Source organism: Crotalus tigris, unplaced genomic scaffold (assembly GCF_016545835.1).
Source record: "Crotalus tigris isolate CLP2741 ecotype Arizona unplaced genomic scaffold, ASM1654583v1 scf7180000024437.13266115, whole genome shotgun sequence".
Classification (NCBI taxonomy): domain Eukaryota; kingdom Metazoa; phylum Chordata; class Lepidosauria; order Squamata; family Viperidae; genus Crotalus; species Crotalus tigris.
Window position 1 is genome coordinate 4578348 of NW_024100606.1, and position 27836 is coordinate 4606183.

Sequence of the window (27836 nt, forward strand, 5' to 3'; positions counted from 1 at the left end):
CTGATTGCTCAGTTTGACTGGTCAACCAGCTCTTGGAAGAGTCTTGGTTGTGCCAAACCTCTTCCATTTGAGAATTATGGGGGCCACTATGCTCTTAAGAAACTTCACTGAAGCAGAAATTTTATTGTAGCCTTCCCCAGATCTGTGCCTTGCAATAATCCTGTCTCTGAGCTCTGTAGGCAGTTCCTTTGACCTCATGGCTTTTGGTCTGCTACAGTATGCATTGTCAGCTGTGAAACCTTCTATAGAGAGGTGTGTGCCTTTCCAAATCTTGTCCCAATTTAATTTACCACAGGTAGACTCCAGTTAAGGTGTAGAAACATGTCTGCCATGATCAAGAGAAATGGAGGGCACCAGAGCTAAATTTCAAGTATTGTTGCAAAGGGTCTGAATAATTATGCCACTGTGATAATCCATTTTTCTTTTTAATAAATTTACAAACAATTCTAAAATTCTGTTTTCATTTTGTCATTATGGGGTACTGAGTGTAGATTAATGAGAAAAATAAATTTCAAGTACTGTAGAATCAGGCTTGAGCATAACAAAATTGACAAAAGTGAAGGGGATCTGAATAATTTCTGAATCCACTATATATTCTGTAGATCTTTGCTGCCTTTAACCTTCCACAATTCTTTCCCCATAATTCTAATGTGTTATGAAGTTTTATTTTCACTCCATTTTTATACTAAGATATGCCTCTGTCTATATTTTCCTGGGTACGTATAGAAGGAAGCAAAAAATGATCATGAAAAAAAATATTCCTGAATGCTTGTATGACACTGCTACATGAAGCAATTTATAACTTCTCACAAACATTTGCTCTTTAGAGATATTTCTTTAGAGACATTTCTTTTACATATTATATTAACTCCTTTATGTGATTTCAATAATAAAGTTTTATTGCTGTTACCAGCTTCTTTCATTATTACAAAAAAATCCAAATATTTATATTGTGATAGGATGTGTTCTTCAAAAGAATGCCAACTATATGTCTAAGTCATGCCAGAATTCCAACATTTGTGTGTGTGCGTGTGTGTTGATATACCTCTGACACGATTGCTAATAAAAGGAGTTGAAATATTATATTATGCTAGTTTTCCTATTTGCCAGATATACTGGGCATATTTGATCTTTTAAGGTCAAGACATGATAACTATCAAGAAAATGATCTGCTTGGGTCAACCACTATTTAAAATTTAATAAATTGAGATAAGAGCTTTGTATACATGAAATTATGACCAATCTAAAATATGGAATGGAAAACACTGTGGTTCAAACTGAGTTAGGAGAAAGAAACTTGCTGTAATTATACAAACTCTAAATCAGTGGTTCTCAACCTGTGGGTCGGGACCCCATTTGGGGTCGAACGACCATTTCACGGGGGTCACCAAACAACGCAGTCCGCCATTTTTTTCCCCTTTTCCTTAGCTGTGCTACTCCCTTTTATTCTATTGGCTTTTGAAAGCCAATAGAATAGACTCTCTTGAATAGAGTCTAATTCTATTGGCTTTCAAAAGCCAATAGGAATTGTCCAGGCTGTCTCTGCCCTGCTGGGCCCGCCAAAAGTCCCATTCTGCAAACGGTGCTGCACCAGTTGAGTAGTCCTTGACTTACGACCGGTTGAGTAGTCCTTGATTTATGACCAGTTGGGGGTCGCAGCATTAAAAAGTTGAGAACCACTGCTCTAAATTTAAGCATTATTACTTGTATCATTCCAATGAAAGTACAGTCATTGTTATAAATAACAATATAGCAAAAGATGTCCTTGGTCCACCTACATGCTGTGGGATGTCACAACAAAAGTGTAATATACTAAAGTAAATACATTTGTTAAATATTAATCGTTAAAAGTATTATAGGTTGTGAGTTTATTTTGTAAGTATCAAGCTGAAATGTATAATTAAAATTGTATTGGAAATGTATTCTCTAGACTAGAGCAGTGTTTCTCAATCCTGACAACTTTGATATGCGAAGACTTCAACTCCCAAAATTTCTCACCCAGCATGAAGTTGAAGTCTTCGCAACTTAACTGCTCAGAAATTAGAAATTTATCAGAAATGACCGCAGTGATTTAGAACAGACATCAGAAGGAGCAGAAGTATTTAAAATTGACAAACGGCAAAGCCTAAAGCCGCGTGAATGAAAAAGAAAAAAAGTTTGGTCTCTCGAGCCCCGCTTTCACGGCCTTTGCTGCTCTCTTCAATGGTTAAGACCACCTTACTCTACACAACTGCAGCGATTATCCAATAGCAGCACCGGTCGCTGTTTCATCCCCAAATATCGCGGAGCGCGCGAGGCGGGAGGGGGGGGAGAAACAGAGAGCAGGAAGCGGCCTCTTCCTCCTCCTCCTGGCAGAGCGGCGCACTCCTCTGCTTTCGAGCAAAAGAGGAATAGGGGCAGCGAGTATGGTGGCGTTGGATTGTCGGGGCCGCTTGGCTGCCTATCTAGGGGGGGCCCTTATCGCACTCCTTCTGTCGGGCTTAGCTCAGCCCCACGGTAAGCTTTGTCTTCCTCGCCGCAATATCTCCTCTCGTACCTCGTAAGCGCTGCCTCCTTCGGTCCTTCGCAGGTCTAGCAGGAGCTTTTCACAGGCGCAACAGAATTTCCTTTGCTTTCTGTTTTGCCCAGTGAAAAGAGGCTCGACTCCAGAAGAGCTCCCTCAGCGGTGGGAGTCGACAGTCAGTTGGGGAGAAGGGAGAGAAGGAAAGGAAGGAAGGAAGGCCGCTCCGCTTTTAGCGAATGGCTTCATCATGCCTTGCTTTAACGGCGCAGTTGCTTGCAGTTTACTGTATTATTTTCTCTCTCTGAAGACATTAGGAGGTGCTTAGAAACAACAATCAAAAACTAAACATGCACTTAAATCCAGTGTCTAAGAAAAAAAAGCTGTGGACCAGTTCTTCACAATTCCTCTGGTCAGGAGGGATCTTGTTGGCTCTGTCGTATTTACTCTAGTCTCCAGCTTTTGGCTAGTGATCATACTTGATGTCTTACCTGTCCCTAAATCACAGCTTGCTTCTCTGTCCGAATTAAGTTACCAATTTTGCAAATGCTAAAAAATTAGGAATATCATAACGGACATCCAATAGCACTTTGACTCCACGTTGTGGTTGTTTATATTATCTAATGTAGACCAGATGGGTCATTCCTATCAACTATTTGCTCACTTATTTCATTTTCTACTTCTGCTTTCACTCAGCTATGGTATTCCTGATATATAAATCTAAATTGCAAATGAGAAAATTGTGCTTTTATATGTGAATTTATCTTCAGTTTAATAAGGAAACATTTTTCTCAAAAATATTCTTCATCAATAAGGGCTTTCTTCACAAATTTTTATTTTCAAAAATAATAAATTACTCATTATTTATTAATCTTAAAATAAAATTAAATCCAGGCTTAGAAAAGTATTTTAAGGAGAGGATATGAAGGATATGGAATAGCCTTCTGTTACATCTGTTACAATTTTCTGGAGCTTAGTTAAGGCAAAACCTTTGGAGAGTATGTAGCAGTTGGTATGTTATTTGCTATCTTGGTTAATAATGGATACATCAGTATTATTATTAGGCAATTTTATTATATTGGTTAATTATGTTATCATTATATAATGCAATATTCAGCTATGTTGGTAAGGTTACTTGGTATAAAGAGAACATATAGTAATTACATTATATTGCTGGTTATGTTTTCCTTTCTGAAATGTTTTTTGAGACCTCAAAGTACACAAGAAAAAAAGAGACAAATCCAGGATTCTCAATTTTTCCAAACCAGCCAGACAAAAATACCCAATTCTGGTTTTTTTAATACATAAATATTAAATCACCTTCATTTTTAATTCTAGATATATCCAGACGGCCACTGTGGAACTTGAAAATGGATCAAGCTTTATTACGAATTCATAATGAGTTGCTCATTGACAACTTGTCCATTTATTGGGTCTCAGATTATTGTTATGAGGTAATTAAAATCTTGAGGGGAAAGTCCTATAATCAAAATACCTGTAAAATGATTCAAATTGGATAAAATGCTTCATCTAAGTTAGTGGTTCTCAACCTGTGGGTCGGGACCCCATTTGGGGTCAAACGACCATTTCACGGAGGTCACCAAACAAGGCTGTCCACCATTTTTTCCCCCTTTTCTTTGGCCACGCCCCTGGCACCCAGTGATGTATAAGTGGTTGGGGGTCACCACAACATGGGGAACTGTATTATGGGGTCGCGGCATTAGAAAGGTTGAGAACCACTGATCTAAGTCAAACTGCAATTCATACTTGTAAACCATGATTCGTGTTTGAACTGAGTGACAGTTATGGAAGAAAACTGGTCTAATCAGAAGCAAATATAATCAGCTAGCCCAATGAAATACATTTTATTTTAGATACTAGAATTCAGTAATTTTAGGTAATTTTAAAATCTTAGAATATAATTATATAGCTTCACACAGAACTATTTAATAATAATAATAATAATAACAATAATAGTAGTAGTAGTAGTAGTAGTAGTAAAGTTGAAAGGGACCTTGGAGGTCATCTAGTCCAACCCCCTGCTCAGGCAGGAAACCCTACACCATTTCAGACAAATGGCTGTCCAGTCTCTTCTTAAAAACTTCCAGTATTGGCGCATTTACTGCTTCTGGAGGCAGGCTGTTCCACTGATTAATTGTTCTCACTGTCAGGAAGTTTCTCCTTAGTTCTAGGTTGCTTCTCTCCTTGATTAGTTTCCACCTGTTGCTTCTTGTCCTGCCTTCAGGTACTTTGGAAAATAGCTTGATTCCCTCTTCTTTATGGCAGCCCCTGAGATATTGGAATACTGCTATCATGTCCTCCCTTGTTCTTCTCTTCGTTAAACTAGACATACCCAATTCTAGCAACCATTCCTTATATGTTTTAGCCTCCAGTCCCCTAATCATCTTTGTTGCTCTTCTCTGTACTCTTTCTAGAGTCTCAACATCTTTTTTACATCGTGGTGACCAAAACTGGATGCAGTATTCCAAGTGTGGCCTTACCAAGGCATTGTAAAGTGGTATTAATATTTCACATGATCTTGAGTCTATCCCTCTGTTAATGCAGCCTAGCACTGTGTTGGCCTTTTTGGAAGCTGCAGACACTGCTGGTTTTTCTTTTAGAATAAATCACATTGTTTATTCTGGATCCAGTAATCCTTCTCTTTGTTTTTAATTTTAAAGATAAGAATATGGTTCACCTATAGCAAAGCAAATCAATTTGTAATTTTCCCTCATTTTTTAGTGTTTGCAACAGGAGTTGATTTCTATCCAGATGAACAGAACATCCAAAGAAGCTCACATTGTAGCTATTGATACTCAGCATGCCCTCACGCTGATGGTCAATCATTTTAAAAAAGGAAAAGAACTGTGCAGGTTAGTCCTTTTAAGATGTGTAGCTTCTGCTCTGTGGTTATCTCTTAGAGAAATCACAGAAGTATTGTAAGTAATTTATTTAGATAATTTATCCAAAAAGGGACTGAAATGTCTATTTAGATATATTATTTAATTTTATACTAAAACATTAATGTTATGTAAACAAAATTCAACAGGCAGCAGTAGTTGCTGGCTCTATAACATATCCAAACATCCCAAAAATTATATTACAGATAATAAATGATAGGATAAACGGTTCAAAGATAAAAATCACTAAATCACGGCAAATGAAATGGTAAATATAATACAAGGAAAATGAACCTATTGAGAATTGTTGAGATTTGCATATATTCCATAAGCATACATATCAATAAAAAAATATCCAAATATATTCATAGTGCTTAAAGCTCTCTGTTTCTTTAGTGCTTATAAAACGCTCAAGTATGTTGGAGTCTCCCAGCTTGGTAACAGTAATAGCATTTTCTGTAGCATTTTCTGTGAGACATATGAAACCTCTTCCTTAAGAATTTTGATAACCTCATGTATCAAATATTAACACATCTGGAAAACTTGGACGACTTTAAGGTTATGTTTAATGGAGTTGTTTATATTTAGTTCTTTTAAACTTTTAAGGGCATTGACTCTGTTCATATGTTGTCAAAATTGTTCTAACTTGATCTAATTTCGCAAATATTTTTTTCTCTGCTGTCTCTAGGATTCATTATCATTTTGGAGAATATGGAAATTATTCCTTAAGAATTAGGCATCTCCAGAGCAACATCACAAACATTACATGTGATATAATTATCAATCAAAGTCATATCAACAGCTATCTCCGTATGTTACTTTAAACTTTTATAACTTGTTTGTTATAATGTTTGCCTTAATTCATTTAGAAAACTGACTAGTTGTTATATAGTCATGTTTAGCTTAACTATTTCTATTTAAATGTGCTATCCTATCTCAGTTCACCTATATTCTATGAACAAGAAGAACCTAAAACTTTATATGGTTGGCATGCATATTTAATTTTCAATAAGAAAGTAGATCGGGCTTTTAAATCGCATATTTTAAGAAATGCCTTACTTCGAGTCTGGAAGAAGTATTATTACAGGTTAAATTACAAAATACCTATTTGGGGGATTTGAGGGGATTTCTAAGGGGATGAATTTTGAAAAAATTCTGTATAAAGAATTACTTATTTGGTCAGGTACTGACTGGCAATTAAAATCTTTAGATGTATTAAGGCAAGAAAATATTTTATAGTCATGGTTTCAGTATTTACAAATAGTGGATAGGTGGACTTTAGATAAGAAAGTTGGAATAACATTAGGAGATGAAAATTTGGTAATTCAGATTAAAGATCAGAATCAGGCCCACATAAAAAGAATTTATAATGCATTAATAGAATTGGATTGGGAAATGGATTTGGTTAAAGATTGTATGGTTAAATGGGCTCAGAATATCCAGGAACCGATCCCATTGGATTTATGGGAGATAATTTGGATTAGAAATGTTAAATTTACACAGGCTCAAAATTTAAGGGAAAATTTTTACAAAATGTTTTATAGATGGCATTTGGATCCTAAAAAGTTGTCTTGTATGTATCCTAATTTACAGCCTAAATGTTGGAGATGCGGTAGTTCTGACACAACTTATTTTCATGTTTGGTGGGCTTATAAAAATATTAAGGCTTTTTGGATTATGATTCGGTGGAACATTCAAAAGATTTTTAAAAGGAAGATAAAGTTTACTCCTCAACTATTTTTACTAGGGATTTTTGTGGATTTTGATGTTAAAGAAACTATTTTAATGTTGAATTTAGTAACAGCAGCAAGGTTATTGGTAGATCAATATTGTACTTAAAGCGGTATATAAGTCTCATAAATAAATAAATAAATAAATAAATATTGGAAGAAAGATTCGTTGCCTACGATAGAAGAATGGACACTTAAAGTTTCTAATTTAGCAGAAATGGCTAAAATTTCTGCTTATTTAAAGGATCATACATAAGAAAGATATATTATGGTATGGAGAAGATGGATAGATTATATTCAGATTAAATATGGAAAAGTTCCATTTATTTTACGATTAAATTTTAAATAATAATTATTATTAATAGCATTTTATAATGGAAATTATTTAGTTTATTTATTGTTATTATGGTACTTTATAATACTTGTTTTAAAATGGATTTGTTTATAATATGGTATTAAGGTTTAAAGGGAGTTAAGTGTTAAGTATGAATTTGGTTACTGTATAATTTGTTAAATTTAATTAGATTTTGTTTAATATGTTTGTAATAACCCTGTACTCGGCTCTGGGAAGTGGGGGAGTAGGGGGGTGGGGGTGGGTGGGTTTGGGGGTTAAAATTTTTTTTGTTATTTGTTAATAAAACTTTTTCAATAAAAAAAAAAGAAGAACCTAAAACTTGCAGAGTGGAAATCTGCTAACTAACTCTGAGGTCACTTTTGGACATTTCAGCCTCTTTTCTCCCTTATTTGATAATATTATAAATAACTTACAGGCTTCAACAATGGGTCAGCTGTAGCATTATATTCAGCTATGATGAGTACAAGGTTCTGCATTGGACAGGAAAAATTAGACAAAACATGGGGAGACATGATTTGGCATGAAAAGAATATAGGACACCAGATGAGCATTCGCTGAATTAGTGGAAGCATTCCATCCAGGTTATGGGAGGTAATGGTTTTATTATATTCTGTGCTGATAAGACCACTCTTGAAGCACTGTGTCTATTTCTGGGCACTCCATTTTAAAAGGAAGAATATGGAATATGTTTAGTAGTTATTCTCTGTTGAATATGTTTGGTTGTTATTCTCTGTTTTTCTCCAACAAGAAAAACTAATAGGTTGAAATTAAGGAATTTACCTGAATATTAGGGAGAATTTTCTAAGAATTAAGCAATAGTCTTAATCTGCCTAAAACAGTGGTAAGCTATCCACTGTAGCCATGGTGGTGCAAAGGTTAGAATGCAGTATCGCAGGCTGACTCTGCTCACTACACAGACGTTTGATCCTGAATGGCTTAAGGTTGACTCAGCCTTCCATCCTTCCGAAGTCAGTAAAATGAGGACCCAGATTGTTGGAGGCAGTATGCTGACCCTGTAAACTGCTTAGAGAGTGCTGTAAAGCACTGTGAAGCAGTATATAAGTCTAAGTGCTGTTATTGCTGTCCCCTCGTGGTTTTGAAAAGTTAATGATATATTAATAAGGGTTGGAATAGAAAACTAACTGTAAGACTCTTTTAATTCATAATGATGTGATTATACGAATATTGCATATGCTTCTGTTGAAAAAATAAAAGAATATAATCAATTATAAAAATGATTGAAAAAATAAGAATGTTTCCCCCTGCTCCCTTCCTACCTCAAAGGACTGTTTGGTTGACAGCTGGCATTGGAAGAAAACCCTGTGGATATATATTTAGCCCTTTATTTATTACAAGCATTTTTATATTTTCTTTTAAAGTTTTGTGATGAACAGATATAAAATTGTTTAAAATATATAAGCAACATGATGGAAGTATTATATAAAATTAATCATGATAGAGCTTGATGAAAAAAAATCTTTGACTTACAACAGTTCATTTAGTGACCTTTCAAAGTTACAATGGAAAAGGTGAGTTACAGCCATTTTTCTCACTTAACAACTGCTGCAGCCTCCCCATGGTCTCATGATCAAAATTCAGATTTTTCAGAGGCAATTGAATCATATTTTTCATGGCTTCAGTGTCCTGAGGTCACCTTTAGCAAAGTCAATGAGGAAGCCAGTTTCACTTAACAGCTGTGTTACTAAACAACTGCAGCGATTCACTTAACAACTGAGCAAAAAAGGTTTAAAATGGGGCAAAATTCACTTAACGGTCTTGCTTATCAATGGATGTTTTAGGTTTACTTGTGGTCATAAGTTGAGGACTACCTGTATCAACACCAACTGCTACAGGCCTCACAAAAAGGACAACTACTGCAACATGGTGGCTTCTAATCCCAGCCTCTTGAGTCACTCCAGAAGGATGCCATGATTGATGGTATCAAAACCCACAGAGATCAAAGAAAGCCAGATGGATGAACTACCCCATCCCAGACCCACCAAAGGTGATCAAAAACATGATTAGTGCCACCTTCCATAAAAAGAGGAAGTTGGAAACTGGTTGAGATTGTCCAGTGTGGGCTTCTTGAGGAGAGGACAGACAACTACCTCTTTGAAGCAAATGGAGCCACCTTCTCCCATAAGAACTCCAAATCTGTTCAAGAAATATAAAAAGAAATGTTATAATAGCACATACTATCTTCTTAATTTATAGGCATATCTTATATTAATTTACTCTTTTTACATTATTGATATTTCAGCTGCTTCCTCCACTCTCCTTAGTTATTCTTGAGGCTCATGATTTCAAGGGAACATTTCCATTCCTGTTGCTGCAATATCTTTGGCGATTTCTTTCTGGCAGTTGTCAAAACACATTAGCAAGAAATGTAGTTATGTAGGCTATTTTTAGGGTATTGTATGGATGCCACATAATCTTTTTTATTATATTTGAACCTACCTCATCTTACTTAGTATTTAATCTTAATATTTTAATATGTTACACTTTGCTATGGTATAACATCTAACCATTTTTTCCTAGCTAATCCTTTTCCAGGAAGCCTACATAAAAATGTTTATTACAGTAAAGATCTTTCATAATGGTTCTTGAAAGAGTTGAATAATTTAGAAATTTTGGTATTTCTCAAAAAAGTCAAAATGTGAAAAAAAATCCATTTTTTATGGATCACATTAAACAATGTGCTTAAAACATGGGGACACCATGTTTTTCTTTGCTTGTACAAAATTTGGTTTCCAACCTTGGAAATAAACTAAAGCAATTTCAATTATAATCCTGATAAATATAAATGGACTTTTCTTTTTTTAAAAAACTATGAAAACAATTCTTTTAGAATATATACTATTGTGTTTTCTTTTATGCAGCTATTTTATTTGCATTTCTCATCTACATGGCTATTTTCATTATTCTGATGATTGGACAGATTTGCATAAAGTAAGTAAATATTTTAAAATGAGAATGAATTGAATGTATACATTATTTTTTCATATTTGCATGTTAAGGTCAGTTTAACCATTGAACAGCAGGGCAGTGTATTAAGATTTTTCCTAGAAATCTTTCTCAAAATAGAGAAGTATTTGCATTTTAGAGAAGTATTTTCTTTGTTTATTAAGGAAAGGGCCTTCAGGAGGACTTTCTTTCTCCACTTATAACTTCATCAGTTGGCTCCCAGGGTTGCTTGTTTTGAGAGAAAAATATTTCAGTAGCTTCAAAGTGCTTGATTGTGACAATGGATGTTGATGATTTTAGAAGAACATTTGTGGTACTCAAGACAAAAGTTGATCTTCTAAATTTCTGTTTTATAGCACTGAACAAGTCAGAAATTGGTTCTTCAAAAAGATGGATCCTAGAGAAACTGATCGACTTATTAATTCAGTAAGATCTTTAATAGTGGGGTCATATAAATTATTTTTTAGAATTCACTGCTGTTTTCTGACACATGAAAGCTTAACTATATGGGCTGATAATTGGATTTTTCTCTACAAATAAATTGTCTTCTAATGAGTCCAGTCATGCATGTTGACCATAAAGCCTGAGAGCTTTATTATCATGAAATAACTGTGTAAAAACCATCACAGATAAATCTCATAGTATTTGAAAGTAACCTAGCATCACTGCACCTGAGTTGCTTTTCATGTAAGTGCTTCAGACACTAGTTCTTCTATGATTTTTTGCTTAACAAAAGATAAAAGTCAATCTGAGTTTAGTAAAACATATACTTGCATAAATACCATTGTTTCAGCCTAAATATGTTGAGTAATTATTGTTAATATGATATTAGTAATGACTTCTGTTTAGTTAAGCTACAGAAGAATGCTATACTTATTCGTTGTTCTGCTCTAGAATGGGGCCAAATATAATTACAAGAGCACCAGATGTGTCTGTGAAGTCCTTTTGCAATCTTAATTACCAATTGGTAACAGTGGTGAATGTACAGAATTAGCCCAAGTTGGTGTTAATGAGCTCATTTGGACATTTAAGAATATAGGAAGCACTCTACCACATAGTTGCTGTGGAGGGCATGACTAATACCACAATAAAATATCTGTTTCTGAGATGGCAAATTATTAAGCAAAACGAAAGCAAATTGATGAGTCTTAAAAACCAATTAACTTGTCCCCTAGTCTTTCAAGAGCTGAGTTTTGAACCCCTCAATACCAAACTATATATTTTTCCACAGACAGCTTAACATAGTATTTTATTTTATTTACAGTCAATGACCAGCAATAATACTAAAACATCACATAAAAGCAGATTCATATACAATAAAAGCAATACAGTAAAACATGTCAAGCACCAGAGATCTGTTGTGGACACACAGGGACTTATGACTGATGATGTGTTTGACCCCTCCTTTGGGCTCAAGCCTGGTCATCTACAAAACTATTAACAAGACCTGCTGATTTAAATATACATATATGAGAAGTAAACAAAACAAGGCAAAACAAAATAGATACAAATATAAAATTAAGGTAAAAGAATGAAAGAATTTCTTCATGACATAATTCCAGGATTAGGACGCTTTAAGCATTCTTAAGCAAGGGTTATGTTCTATCAAGAGTAAGAACATAAAAGTGAATCAAAAAGATGGCTGTGCAATGTGCTGAATAAACCAGATTGAATAGGCAATTTGCAAGTCTGAAAGGCTGCCAAGAAGGAAAGCTGGCTAAAAAGACTGCAATAATTCAATTGGCTACATTTTTTACTTTCTGTCTTGACATAAAGTCATCAAGAAGAAGCTTGAGCCAATAAGAGAGACAGCAAATACAGGCTCTCATCTCCAATGGAATCATTTCTCTTTCCATGTGAATTAGATTTGGAAGACAACATGGAACCTTGAAGAGTACTTGCAAAAGTTTAGATTGAACAGCATCCAGAGGCTTTAGGGGCATGTTTCATGCATTTGGGATATAGATTCAACTTTCAACAGTATAATGCCAGGAAGTGTGTACCCACCTTGCTTAGAGTGAAAAAAAAAAAAGATTGCCTTGATGCTATTAATGGCTGTGGCAGGGTGACTCTTTCAGAGGCTTGAAAATCACTACAGGTCATTTAAAAGCTAGAATTTAATCTGTTTTGTAAGTTCCTATTTGCCATTGGGGTGTGTGGCAAGTGGATCTTTCCAGGAAAACTTTAATTTTATTCTTCGGTTAATTGTAAGTACTCGTTTCAACAAAAGACTGAGTAAAAATATCTATTGTGCTATTATCTATAGTCATACCAATGCTAGAAATGCTTTGGTAAACAGTATTTTCATAATGAAATGTATATTAAAAAGACCAGATAAAATATCTAGAATATTTAAATATAAAACAATTCAGTTGAAAAACCATATACCTAATTGAGGGAGAGGGGAAAAATAGGCATTTAGCATCTATTTATAAGCCATTTTAAAAATGGCAAAATACACAGATGCACAAACAAAACATCATTCTCACTATTCTTTATGTTCTTTGATTCATCAGAAGACTGCCTAACATCCATCAGACTGCATTTTTCTTTCTTTCTGCATTTCTGCCTAACATCCACCAGACGGCATTGTCTTTCAAAACATTCCTTTTCAATGCATCTGTTATTAAATGAAATAATACTAATACTAATAATAATAAGTGCCTTGGGTGCAATCCCAAAACAACAAGGATGTGGCTTGGTTAAAAGAGGTGGATGCAAATAAAACAGAAGGTGAAATGAAAGAACTAGTAATAACAACAAAAATGGTAGAAAAAAGAGCAAGGAAGATCAAAAATTGGTCAGCACCAGGTGAAGATGAACTGCATGGGTTTTGGTTGAAACATCTAACTGTTCTATACCCACTCATTGCCAAGCAGTTCAACAATATACTACAAGGAGGAGAAATTGAAAAGTGGCTAACAACTGGGAAAACCTACCTAATAATGAAAAATCCAGCAAAAGGGGCAACACCAGGCAACTACAGGCCAATTACCTGCTCACCAACAACTTTCAAATTGCTAACTGGTGTGATAGTTGATGCAGTACAACAGCATCTAATTGAAAACAATCTCTTTCCACCGGAGCAGAAAGGAAACCACCCCAATAGCAGAGGAACAAAAGATCAACTCCTAATAGACAAAATGATCTTGGAAAACTGCAAGAAAAGGAAGACCAACCTGAATGTGGCATGGATTGACTACAAAAAGGCATTTCACTCTCTGCCACATGACTGGATAATCAAGTGCCTAGAAATAACAGGAGTCAATAGAAACATCAGAAAATTTGTGCAAAGATCGATGGCCCAATAGAAGACACAGTTGCAGATCAATGGTGAGAGACTGGGAGAGGTTAACATCAAGAGAGGAATATTTCAAGGAGATTCATTATCACCATTACTATTTGTTATTGTACTGTTTCCTCTGTCAACAATTTGAATAACTCAGGACATGGCTATCAAACATCAAAAACATCTGCCAGATTATCCCACCTCCTTTACATGGATTATCTGAAGCTGTATGGAAAAACATCATCTGAAATAGAATCGCTGCTCAACACTGTCCGTATATATAGCCAAGATATTGCAATGGAATTTGACTTGGACAAATGTGCCACACTTACGATCAAACAAGGAAAAATAGTGAAAACTGAAGGAATCAAGATGCCCCACAAAAATAACATTAACAGTCTGGATGAGGAAGATTACTACAAATACTTGGGTATCCTTCAAGCTGACAACATCAAGCGCACTGAAGTCAAGAAAAAGATTAGAGGTGAATACATCAAGAAAGTCCAAACTTAATGGAGGAAATACCATAAAGGCAATCAACACCTGGGCAATTCCAGTCATTAGGTACACAGCTGGAATAGTGGACTGGACTCAAGCAGAACTAAAAGCAATCTATAGGAAGACCAGAAAAATAATGACAATGAATCATGCCCTTCATCCACGCAGTGACATTGACAGACTTTATCTACCAAGGCAAATAGGTGGGCGTGGAATGCTACAAGTACATCAGATGGTTGAAGAAGAAAAAATGGCTTTGGAAGAATATCTGAAGAACAATGATGACAATGCACTGAAATTAGTATATCAGGAAGGCTTACTGACTACTGGAGAGACCAAACTGGCCTACAAAAAAGACCAAATGAAGAACAGAATAGAGGCATGGGAAGACAAAGTACTACATGGACAATACATTAAAAAAAATAGCTGGGAAAGCAGATAATAACGAGACCTGGTAATGGCTAAGAGCAGGAAAATTGAAGAAAGAGACCGAGGGACTAATTCTGGCTGCACAAGACCAAGCCTTAAGGAAAAATGCATATAAAGTCAAAATTGAGAAGACAGCAACAGACAGTAAGTGCCGCCTATGCAAAGAAGCTGAAGAAACAGTGGACCACTTGGTAAGCTGTTGCAAGAAGATTGCACAGACTGATTACAAGCAGCGACATGACAAAGTAGCAACAATGGTGCATTGGAAGATCTGCAAAAAATATAATTTGCCTGTAAGCAAAAACTGGTGGGATCATAAAATAGAGAAAGTCATAGAAAACGATAAAATTAAACTGCTCTGGGACTTCAGAATTCAAACAGACAAGCACCTGCAACATAACACCCCAGACTTAACAATTGTCGATAAGAAAGACAAAAAAGTCTGGATAGTGGACGTGGCAGTGCCTGGAGACAGCAGAAGAGACGAGAAAGAACGGGAGAAGATAACAAAATACAAAGACCTACAAATAGAAATAGAAAGACTGTGGCAAAAGCAAGCAAGGGTAGTACCAATAGTAATAGGCTCCTTGGGTGCAATCCCAAAACAACTGGAGCACCACTTGAACACTATTGACATTGACAAATTCGCTATTAGTCAATTGCAAAAGGCGGCCTTACTAGGAACTGCTTCCATCCTGCGATGATACCTGTAATATCATCAAACATCCACATCTGCCAATCCCAGGTCCTGGGTAAGGACTCAATAGGAAGACAAAATGCCAAATCCAGTCTGAACATCTGGCTGACATGATCCATAATAATAGAGTTGGATAGGACCTTGGAGGTCTTCTAGTCCAATCCCCTGCTTAGACAGGAAACCCTGTCCCATTTCAGACAAATGGTTGTCCAGTCTCTTCTTAAAAACTTCCAGTGTTTGAGCATTCACAACTTCTGGAAGCAGGTTGTTCCACTGATTAATTGTTCTGTCAGGAAATTTCTCCTTAATTTTAGGTTGCTTCTCTCTTTGATTAGTTTCCATCCATTGCTTCTTGTCCTGCCTTCAGATGCTTTGGAGAATAGCTTGAATCCCTCTTCTTTGTGACAACCCCTGAGATATTGGAACACTGCTGTCATGTCACCCCTTGTCCTTCTCTTCATTAGACTAGACATACCCAATTCCAGCAACCATTCTTTATATGTTTTACCCCCCAATCATCTTTGTTGCTCTTCTCTGTATTCTTTCTAGAGTCTCAACATTTTTTTTATATCATAGTGACCAAAACTGGATGCAGTATTCCAAGTGGGCCTAACATTATAAAGTGATATTAACATTTCACGTAATCTTGATTCTATCCCTCCGTTAATGCAGCCTAGCACTGTGTTGGCTTTTTTGATAGCTGCAGCACACTGTTGGCTCATATTTAAGTGATTGTCCACTGGGATTCCAAGATCCCTCTACTATTGAGCCAGGTACCACTTATACTGTACCTGTGCATTTGTTTTTTCTTGCCTAAATGAAGAATCATACTTTTTTTCACCACTGAATTTCATTTTGTTAGATAGCGCCCAATGTTCAAATCTCTCAAGACTCTTCTGTATCGTAAGCCTATCTTCTATAGTGTTGGCTATTCCTGCCAGCTTGGTGTCATTTGCAAATTTGATGAGTTCCCCATCTCATCCAAATCATTGAAGATGTTGAAGAGCACTGGGCCCAGAACAGAGCCCTTGGGCACCCCACTACACACTTCCCTTCATGTAGATGCAGTTCCATTGAGGACCATATGCTAGTACGGTCGGTCAGCCAGCTATGAATCCATCTGGAGTGATGCTGTCTAACCCACATTTTTCTATCTTACCAAGTAGTAGGTTGTGGTCTACTTTATCAAATGCCATATTGACATTCAAGTAAATTATATCCACTAATTTTATCACCTGGTCAAAGAATGCAATAAGATTTGTCTGGCATGATCTGTTTTTGACAAACCCATGTTGGCTTTCGGTAATGACATTGTTTGCTTCTAGGTGTTCGCTGATTCGTTGCTTGATTATCTTTTCCAAAATCTTCCCAGGTATTCAGGTCAGGCTGATAGGTCTGTAGTTTCCTGAATCCATTTTTTTTTTCTTTTTCTTTTTTTGAAGATGGGAACTACATCAGCTCTTTTCCAGTCCTATGATAGCTCTCCGATGCTCCAGGATCATTGAAAGATATAGTTCAGTGGGTTCTAAAATCACATCTACCAGTTCCTTCAGAACTTTAGGGTGTAATCCATCTGGTCCTGGTGATTTGAACTTGTCTAGGGTGGATAGGTGCTCACTTACAATTTCCTTGCCTATCTTAACTTGTGTTTCTAATGTTTTTTACGATATTGGTTTTGATAGGTTGGACTGTTTTTTCCCTTTGCCCCTCTTTCCACTTTTTATATTTGTCCTTTCTGTCTTTCAGTTTATCAAAGAGTTCTTTATGCAGCCATGCTGGTTTCTTTTCAGAGCTGTTATTTTTCTTCTTCATTAGTATTGTGCTAGACTGGACTTTTATAATCTCACTTTTCAAAATTTCCCAAGCTTCTTGAGTTGTTTTCCCTTGAGGATTCTCATCCATGGAATCCTTCCCAAGCTCTCTCTAAGTTATTGAAATTAGCTTTCTTGAAGTCCAAGACTCTAGTTTGACTGTGTTCTATTGCTTGTGCTTCCATAATGTTGAATTTCAATATTGCATGATCACTCCCCTCCCCCCAATGTTCCTGTGGCTTCAACACCTTCTATCATTTCATTTCTGTTAGTGAGAATTAAGTCCAATATGGCTGATCCCCTAGCTTCCTTCTCTACTTTTAGGGAGACAAAGTTGTCTGCTAGGTTTGCCAGGAATCTGTTTGATCTTCCACTTGGTGCAGAGTTTGTCTCCCAGTTGATATCAGGGTAATTAAAGTCCCTCATTACTATTGTGATGTGCTTCCTTAGTTAACTGACTAGCAAAAAGTTCATCTATTTCCTCTGGTTGGGTGGCCTATTGTATACACCTATGGCAATGTCATTTTTCCCCTTTTACATTGACTAAATGCATTCAAGACAGTTTTCATCATTGTTGTGCTCTATTTCTGTAGAGATGTAGTTATTTCTTATATAGAGAGCAACTCCACTTCCTCTTTTATTTGGTCTGTTTCTTTTAAATAATTTAAATCCCTTTAGCTGTGTGTTCCATTTGTGGGTTTCATTCCACCAAGTTTTTGTAATGGCAGCAATATTGTATTTGCCCTCATTTACCTGAATAATAAATACTAAAACTGATAAATGGTATTCTATTTTGTACATTGTAGTAAAAATAACCTCCTTAAATATTATATAAAAACATTTTAAAAATTAAGAAAGACAGGAAACAGGTAGGATTGAAGGAAAACAATGCTAGAAATATCCAATTCAGTACAGAACATGGCATGTGAAAAAAAAAACACAGAGAATACATTATGAAAAGACAAGACCTTTATCAGACTTAGCAATTTTATAGCTAAGTTTTCATAGCTAAGTTTTCCTTGTCTCTTTCATTTTTCAGGAGCTTGGATCTCCAAGCAGAACAGATTCCATTGGTGGTGAATTCCCAGTAGGAGTATGGAACACTGCTTCCTCTCGGCAGAGACTTCGTTCCCTGGATACCTTCAGAGGGTAAATTACAGTTCTGGATAATTCCTTACAATTTTTGTCTTTGAGGATATTATCAGCTGAGATTTATAGGTGCAGTAGTATTCACATTCATAAAGTAGTAATGACAGCTATCAAGAGTGGAAACAACTTGTCTTATTCAGTGATACCGTAAGTAACAACAGAATGATACAACTGGTACAATCTGGACACTTCTTGTCTTTACTGTGATAAGAAACTGGACTCATCTGCAGATTCAATTCGTATGTCCCTGAAGTAACAGAAATCATTACTTCATTACTGTGGTTTTGGAGGTTCTGATTTCCTGTTAGGTTATTCTGTTGAACAACTGAACTTGCTCTTAGAAAAGAAAATACAACAGACTTAAGGCTCTTCTGGATGGGATTATTGATCTGATAACTGTGAGCAACTGTGATCATACCTGCTTGAGCCCTCATCAGACTTAAACTTACCTACTTGGGAGGAGGGTAAACTAGTCTGCTGGGTTTCTTTGAGGAAATGAAAGAATACCTGTCTTTATTTTGAATACTTCAGTTTCTTTGATGAACTTTCTCAACCTGGTGTAATTGACAAGGCAGCATTGGGTAGCAATCAGAGAAATGTATCTTAACATACTTGGAAAATCCATGTTAAGGGACACTATTATTTGTTTATTTCTTAAATTTATGTGCCACCCATCTTATCAGAGATCATGTCAGCTGAAAATCCTTGACTGACAGGGACTGTAGCATGCGTTCTCAGCCACTGGAAAGGATCTTTGGTTTTCTAGTTTAACCCCCTAGCAATCTTGAAAACTTCCAGGGATGGAGCACCCACAGCTCCGGGAGACAAGTTGTTCCATTGATTAATTGTTCCCACTGTCAGAAAAATCCTCCTTAATTCCAGACTGGATCTTCCTTTGATGAGCTTCTATCCAATGCTTCTTGTCCTGCCTTCAGGTGCTATGGAGAATAAATTGAGCCCCTCTTTCATGTAACAGCTTTTCAGATATGGAAGATAGCTGTCATATCTAAGCTCCTTTTCATTAGGCTACACATATCTAGTTCCTTTAGCCATTCATTGTACAATTAGCCTCCAGATCCCTTTATCTTGTTATTCTTCTCTGCACCCTTTCTAGTGCCTCAACATGTTTTTTGTATCATGTTAACCAGAATTGGATGTAATATTCCAGGTTTTGCCTCCTTAATACAGTATAGAATGATACTTTCACTTTTTGTGATTTTGTTGCTATCTCTCTGTTGATGCAACCTAGGACTTCATAGGCTTTTTTGGCTGCTGCAGCACACTGTTGACTTATACATAAGCAGAAGTTCATTAGGATATCTAGTTCCCCTTATAAATCTACTTTGAGCCAGGTACTCCCAATTCTGTACCTGTACATTTGGTTTTGTTCTTACCAAGCTTGCAATGGAGTCTACTTTGTCAAATGCCTTACTGAAGTCTTAAGTATACAGGTAGTCCTTGAGTTACGAATGTAATGGAGCCTGCCCATTCCATTTGTCACTTGAAAACTCATGGGATTGAACCTTGTACCTCATGAATGAGATCACTCCCTGCTCCTTAAGATGCACAAGACTCGTTAAGTGCACATGTGGTATCTCAGGGTGGGGAAGTCCTAGTGACGGAGCAGTGACAGAACAAACCCCCAAGGCTTCCCCGACCCACTAAGATACTTCATGCTTCCCCTTCCTTCGTGCTGTGCCAGACTCATGTTGCAAAAATCCTCTCTGCTGTGGTTTCTTTCCCTTTGATGGAGAGGAGAGTCAGCTTGGAAATGCTTTTTGCATTGCCAATGGAAGCTCCTGGGTGCTATAATATTGTGCGAGTTGAAATGAGATCATGGCCCCTAGGAGCTTCCATTTTGGAGTAGGGGAAGTGTTTGCTTCATTTGTTTGCCTATGGGGCAAACTGTGGAATCGGAGTCAGCTGGGTGCAGGAACCAATGCTGTCCGTGGCCTGGGTGCGCTGCTTACTCGCATGCACTGGCCTTAGTTTGAGGGCAGAAACAAAGCCTTCAACTTAGCAGGGAGGCATTGTGGGACGAGTCCCCTTGCACCTGCGTGTAATTTGATAGCGGTGGCAGCAGCCACTTGAGCGGCTACGATCTACCCTTACCACCCAGCCCGCTCGACCTACTCATTGTCTGACCAGCTAGCAGCCCAAATCCTGAGCACTCTTCTCCTTGTCATCCTCCCAACTCAAGTGGCGGCAGTGGCTTGTGTTTCTCCACTCCATACAAAAGGAAGAAACTGGAGGCGCAGAGGAGGATTGCTCTCAAGAAGACGTGGGTGCGCTGTCACTCGTGTGCACTGGCCTTATTGAGAGCAATCCTCCGGTTTCTTCCTTTTGTACAGAGCAGAGAAACTCAAGCCACTGCCGCTCAAACACTTTTTATCTGAACAGAGACATTGGGGAGATGGGGAGCTCCTATTTGCAAATGCAGTGCTTGAAAATGTAACAAATCGTTGCATTTTCAACTATCCCATTTGCTCGCAAACGGAGCTCCCCATCTCCCCAAGGCCTTCATTGGGCTAAAAGGTGATTGAGCGCCTATGGAAGTGTCCCTAGGCACTCAAACACCTTTTATCCAAACGGAGACCTTGGGGAAATAGGGATATTCTTCTGTATGCAAATGCAATGCTTCAAAACACAACAATTCACTGTGTTTCCAAGTGTCCCTAGGTGCTCAAATACTTTGGGGAGATGGGGAGATCCTTCTGTTTGTGAATGCAATACTTCAAAACACAGCAATTTGCTGCGTTTCCAAATGTCCCTAGACGCTCAAACACCTTTTATCCAAACGGAGCCCTTGGGGAGATGGAGAGATCCTTCTGTGTGCGAATTCAACACTTAAAAACACACACACAGAGGAGACAGATCTTCTCAAGATGAGTCCAGGGCAGCAGGAAGGGAGAGGGAAGCAGTTGTAGGGAGCGGGAAGGGGATAGAGTAAATGTTGCAGAGCCTCTGCAGTCATTCATAACAACTGCTGTGGTGCTTCAACATTTGTAATTTTGGGATTTTCCCATAAACACTAGGGACACTTATCGCGTAACCTCAAGCGTTAGGTGAATGCTCGTAACTCAGGAGTTACCTGTACTATATTCATAGCATTTTCTTAATCCACTATTTTAGTCACTTTAATTCCTTCTTTGCATCTGTGTTTAAAAATAGCCCAACTTCTAAAAGCAGCACTATGGGAGATGAAAGAGGAATGCAGGTCAAAATATGCAAGGAATTGATAAGAGAACACCTATCCATTTTGGACAAGTTCAGATCTCTGGAATCAGATGGTTTATATTCCAGGGTACTGAAGGAGCTGGCAGATATGATTTCAGAAGCACTGAATAGAATCCTCCAGAGCTCCTGGAGCATGGGAGAACTGCCAGAGGTTTGGAAAACAGCTGATATGGTTTCAGTTTTCAAAAAGGGTGGGGAATGGATCCAGGAAACTACAAACCAATTATGATCTGCTTTTAACAAATCTCTGCTGGATTTTAGTAATCACCTTGTTCATTTCTAGGTGCTCATAAGTCCTTGTTTGATATCTTCCAGGATTTTCCTGGATATTGATGTCAAACTGATTGGTTTGTACCTGTTATGCATTATGATGAATTCTAACATGATATGGTCATTGTTCCCCAAAGTTCCTCTAACTTCCACTCCCTCAACCATTTCATCCCTTTTAGTTAGGATTAAGTCCAGATTAAATAATTGATCCTTTGGTTTGTACCTCTACCCTTTGAGTGACAAGGTTGTTAGCTAGGCATGTTAAGAATCTGTTCAGTCTCCAATTTATTGCAGAATTTCCCAGTTGTTGCCGAGGTACTTAAAATCCCTAATTACTACAGTATTGTGTTTCCTGCACACCTCAGTTTACTGGTTAGCAACATGTTCATCAGTTTCTTCTGCTTGGTTGAGTGGCCCTTAGTTGTCCTAAAAATTGATTTCCTTCCCCTTCCAAATTTAGTTTATAGCCCTTCAGAGTAGCTGAACCAGATGTTTAACAAACACATTCTTCCCAATCTTTGTGAAATACAGCCCATCTCTTGCCAGTCCTTTCTGCAAATAATGTATATTATGATCCTGTTCTGTCAGTGGCACCATCTGTTCAACCAAGTTTTTACCTCTAAATTCCTCCATTCCTTTATTGGGTTTTCCCCTTCCATTGGAAGTATAGATGAAAACACCACCTGTGCTTCAAAACTCTTTTGCCTTCTTGCCTAATTGCTCACAGTCCATTGGTAATTTTTTTCAGGCTGTTTGTTGCCTTGTTCATGCCAACATGAAAAAGGAGAAAGAGATAATAATAGGTGAGCTGGATTATTTAAAAAAGGATCTCTGACACCTCTTTGATCTTTGCATCTGAGAGACAACCACCCTGCCTCTATAGGTTGTCTGGTCTACAGATTGCTGATTCTCTTCCTCTGAGAAGTGAGTCAATGTGCGATAGTGGTGAATATCTGTAGCTCAGGTGGAGGATGAGAGTGGAGGTTCATTCTCCGAGCTTGTGGGTTGGTTTCTATATGTTTTGTTACCATGCTAGGTAACATATTCAGTGGAGTTTAGGGGATGTCAGTATCGGTATTCTGCTTATAAGGGCTTTGGTCAGTAAGTCTTGTGATGGGAAGGTCACGTTAGGTGAGGAACTTGTGATGGGGAGGTCATATGAGGTGATTGTCATTGGGAGGTGAAGTGCTGACGGGGGCGTTTGCATGAGTTGATTGAAGGTCAGTGCCATCACTGATTAGCTGTACAGTTGATTTGAATTCTGGGGGGTTCGTAGGCGGGTTATGGGTCAATGTGTCTGGTGATGGAGTGCCAGGCTTCAATAAATTTGTGTGCACAGCGAGCGGTAGCATGGTCGATGATTTTTTTTTATTGCTCCAATCAAATTGGTGCTGTTCAGTGTCAATATAGAGATTAGGGATTTGGGATCGTGGCAATTGATTGCCAGCTGGTATTTGTGGATTCTGATTTTCAATTGACATGAAGTTTGTCCCACATAGAATTGGTTGCAATTGTTACAGTTGGGTTAGTAAATTACATTGTTTCTTTCATCCTTCTGTATCTTGTCTTTGGTTCTGAATAATTTCTGGGCTACTGCTATTCCTAGAGATTGGAAATTCTGGTTGTTATTTCCAACACCCCTTTTGTATATGGTAGGGTTAGTTTTTGTATAGTGGTTGGTTGTGTAAGTTGGATGCTGTGTGTTAGAATATGAAGTTTTTCGGATAGCTATTACAGAGAAAGACATCTAGCAGCCATTTCTCTTCCACTTTTCTTAGTGCTGTGGTGCCGCGGTGTGTCTTGGCCCTTCTGAAGAGGGTGCGAATGCACTGTGTGCAGTGGAATGGTTGCTTATGAAATGAGAATCTGGTCTGTGTGAGTGGGTTTGCAGTAGTGAGTCAGTACCACAAGCCTTTTTAGAAAGGAGGGGAAAACTCAGCAGATTAGTCTTCTTTTTGATAATAGTTTTTTTCCTGTCACTGGAATATTTGATGAAGACACTTTTCCAGATGTCTACATGTTTTCTCCTAGGGAGAGAATATCAAATAAGTTGTTGCGCTCCAGTGGCAGGGACAGTCTTCTTAGGATTTTTTTGTCCTCTGAGTGACATGCTGCCATTACTGTTCCCCTAGAGCAGGGATGTCAAACTGTAGGCCTGCGGGCTGGATGCATCACAACGAAACCACGCTCATTGCTGGCAATGGGGGGAAAGTTCGACGTCACATGATATCGTGAGTTTGACATGTCTATCCTCGAGCTTTGTTTTTCCTGGTAGATGTTTCTTCCTTCATGTATTCAGTGTGAATACAGATGTCTGCCTTTGCTAAGTATTCATTTATTCAGAGGAATCTCAGAGTGGTTAGACATGCCTCTAGACTCACCATTTCTCCTCCAGCAATCCAATCAGTTTGCGGTACACATATAATTTGAGTCCTCTATGGGCAGGAATATAAACATAGTACAAGCATTGCAAGTCATCATGGTGCTAGTCTGTTTCTCTATGACTTGTTACTCTTCAGGGTTGTACAGGTGCAAATAGATCTTCCCTTGTAGACTTTCTGATTCAGATTCTTAGCTTGATCTACTAAACAAGTCCCTGTGATCCCAGTAAATCCAAGGCAAACTATCTTTTTAACAATCTTTTCAATACTGTGGTCCTTATGGCAAAGAGTTAATTTTTTTTAGTTTAATACATTCAATGAATGTATTCAAATTCAATAAATAAATAAATTAACCAACCTTCTTTTAGAAAATTAGTCTTTTGCTCCCTCTTGTGCCTAATATTGAAAAAATACTTAAATACAACGAAGTGAAAACAAATCAGATATTCTTCTTATCTAATTGTATCATATCAGAAAGCCTTGCATACTCACAAAATACAACTTATACATCCACAAAAAAACAGGGTGGAATTTTTTTAAAAAAAATCATTCAGAACACACAAGAGAAGAGAAAATTTAGTTATCACTTTGCAATTAATGTAAAAAGGGAATAGAAAAGAGTAAATCCCAGCTTCCTTAGTTCTGGGTATATCTGTCATGCCCCCTCCTTGCCAATGACAAAGAGCAACAAAAAGAAAAAGATAGTCTGCAAACCAAAAAAAGACTCCTTTCTAATGCAAAAGGCAAATATGTAACTAAAAATGTTTAAGATTTAGTAGGCAATTTTTAATGTCCATATTTGTTTTTGGTTTTTTTAATGGCCATTTTTTCCAGGGGGAAAATCTTGGAAGCCCCGCCTCCAAGCTGAACTCACCTGAGAAACTTCTTGCTTCGTGTTTCTTCAAATTTCTTGTATTTGTATGCAAACCCAGGAGAGAAATGGGCGCTTTCTGCTCATGTGATTACAAGTCTTGAGTAGAGCTTTCATTTTGGCCCCTAAAAACTGTTAAAAGTTCTCATCACACTGGCTGGGCGAGCACGGCCTAGGGAAAAAAAATGAGCATTTAAGATTGACCATGCCTTTCTGGTAGCTATTTTGTGAAAGCATTCATAAAATCTTTTTTAAGTATTTCTGCTGGTTCCTTTTGTTGTTACTATCCCACCCTCACCCCCATAAAAAAAATTCTTTGGTAATGTTTACCAATATTTTCTCTATATTATCACAATTTGGAAGATTGTGATCAAATCTACTAATTTAAGACTTTTTGCGGAACAATATATTATTGTAACAATTTAAAAAGTGCATTCAGAATTGTTAATATATGCATTCAGTGTGTGATTATGATTTCTGTTTGACTTTATAGCCTGGCACTTACAATTATGGTCTTTGTGAATTATGGTGGAGGAAAATATTGGTTTTTCAAGCATCAGAGCTGGAATGGTAAAATATTCAAAATCTATTTGTCTTCTCACTTTAATTATCTAAAATGAAATTGTCTCATTTACTGTTCTTTGGGAGTTTGAGAGTTTTTAAAATTCACTGTTGCAACTAATGTTCAGTAGTTGTGGATGGGCAAGCAGCCATGAGAGGGGGGGGAGAGGAGAAAGAGGGAGGGAGGGAGGGAGGAATGGGTCCTGTATGTAGTTTGAAATAGAAGATTCAGAATAAATATTGTAACAGCTTCTTTTTTAGCTTATTTCACTCCAGAATGCTACTTCTTAATATGGTGACCTTGTATTATGTGTTTTTGAAAGTTCAGAGAGTATTTGTTAACTGTTAATAATATTTTAGAACTAAATATTTTATTTAAGTATCTTAAGAATAGTTAGTATTTCTCCATTGTTATGAACATTAACTCTCTGTTATTGTCTGTTTCTCTTTATAGGCTTAACTATAGCAGACCTCGTCTTTCCATGGTAATTCATGTTGATTGCTAATAGTTTGAATTAAACTAAGTCCATTCAAAAGAAATCCATATGGGAGACTAGGTCTTTGCTGCTTTTTTGGCAGCTGCAGCACACTGCTAGCTCATACTTAAGTAATTGTTCACTAGGACTCTCAGATTGCAGTTTACTGCTCTTGAGCCAGGTATCACCTATTCTATTCCTGGGCATTTGGGTTTTCTTGCATAAGTGAAAAACCTTACTTTTCTCATTACTGAATTGCATTTTGTTGGATAGGGGCCAGTATTAAAGTCTGTCAAGTTCCTTCTGGAACCTGAGTCTATCTTCTAAAGCGTTGGCTACTCCCTTCAGCTTGGTGTCATCTGCAAATTGGATGAGTTGCTCTTCTATCCTCTCATCTAAATTGTTTATGAAGATGTGAAAAGTATTAGGCCTAAAACAGTATCTTGAGGTGCCCCACTACATGCATGCCTCTATATCGATATAGTTTCATTGAAGACTACACTCTCAGTGCAGTTGATCAGCCAACTGCAAATCCATCTGGTGGTGATGTTGTCTATCCCACATTTTTTATATTACAAAGAAGTAGGCTGTATCTTAAGTTTGGGTAAATGAGGGCTTTTGAATGAAAATTTGGAAAGTAACTGATATAGGGAAGGTTCTTACCAAATTGGTAAGAGTAAAAACAGAATGTTGGCGTAGCTGATCATATAAAAAAAAGTGTTCCACATGGATTGTACTATGGAGCCCACAAAAGAACTGCTGAGAATATGAATGTCAAAGAGAACTCAAGTCTTTTGCATTTTCTAGTAATATTGACACAAATAATTAGTTTTCTGGAATTCTTTGTAGATATTTGGGGAAGAGAGGAACTGTTGAACTATTTCTCTAATATTCAGATTATTCTTCTTTCATTGCCTATACAAGATTCATGTCTGTTTATCTAGAGTTTCTCAGTTCTTGGAGTTAATTTCATCCTCATATAATATATGTCTTTTTCTGATTTTCTCTCTCTCCTTTTCCTTTTTAGGTTTGTATTTATTATGGGCACTTCTGTTTCACTGTCTCTCAGTGCCATGTTGAGACGAGGTTGTTCCAAATGGCAATTGCTGGGCAAAGTCTTATGGAGAAGTCTCCTCCTATTTTTAATAGGACTCATAGTTGTAAACCCAAATTATTGCCTTGGACCATGTAAGTGCTAAGAGGTTTATATTTTTCATATTGACTAAAAATGTGTCCCTTTGTTTGTATATCACAATAGAATTTCGGGAAAAACTGAAATTCATGTGGTGCAACTATGTACAAACCATTGCAACTACATAAGTTGCAAAAATTATCTTTCATATTATTTCCAAATCATTGTAACATTCACCCCTCCTTGATGCACATAAAGAGGGTAAATCTAAGTATTATAAAGGGAGTGGAGTGAAATGACTTTGGAGGCAACATGATAGTTTGGAGGATAAATTTATATTTAATTTAGATATCAGAATTAACAGTTTCTTTTTTTGTTCTGATTCATTTATTTTTCTAATCCAATGAATCATTTTGGAGACACCTGATTGAAAACACATTCTTTTTTCTTCTACTATTTACCTCAGAAGTTACAGAAATTAATGCTGTTTAGTAAAATTCTCTTATGTAGGCATTGACCTTGCCCCTTCTCTCATAATCTGCAGTCTGAAATCTTTTAATTTACTCACATTATCTTCCACGTTCTT

At 37.1% G+C, this 27836-nt stretch overlaps 1 protein-coding gene across 2 annotated transcripts in view; it reads left to right on the plus strand.

Annotated features, from left to right (window-relative positions):
- The first annotated feature begins 2289 nt into the window (after window positions 1–2289).
- HGSNAT (heparan-alpha-glucosaminide N-acetyltransferase) overlaps window positions 2290–27836 on the plus strand; it is a 44336-nt gene continuing 18789 nt past the window's right edge. The window contains exons 1-10 of one of the 2 annotated variants that reach the window (XM_039331718.1): window positions 2290–2496; window positions 3839–3954; window positions 5243–5373; window positions 6089–6210; window positions 10365–10434; window positions 10806–10875; window positions 18213–18322; window positions 25575–25651; window positions 26097–26127; window positions 27146–27306. In XM_039331718.1, the coding sequence (XP_039187652.1) occupies window positions 2406–2496; window positions 3839–3954; window positions 5243–5373; window positions 6089–6210; window positions 10365–10434; window positions 10806–10875; window positions 18213–18322; window positions 25575–25651; window positions 26097–26127; window positions 27146–27306 (979 nt within the window). In that variant the 5' untranslated portion in view covers window positions 2290–2405. The remainder of the gene's footprint in view (window positions 2497–3838; window positions 3955–5242; window positions 5374–6088; window positions 6211–10364; window positions 10435–10805; window positions 10876–18212; window positions 18323–25574; window positions 25652–26096; window positions 26128–27145; window positions 27307–27836) is intronic. The other variant, XM_039331719.1, reaches the window with a different exon arrangement.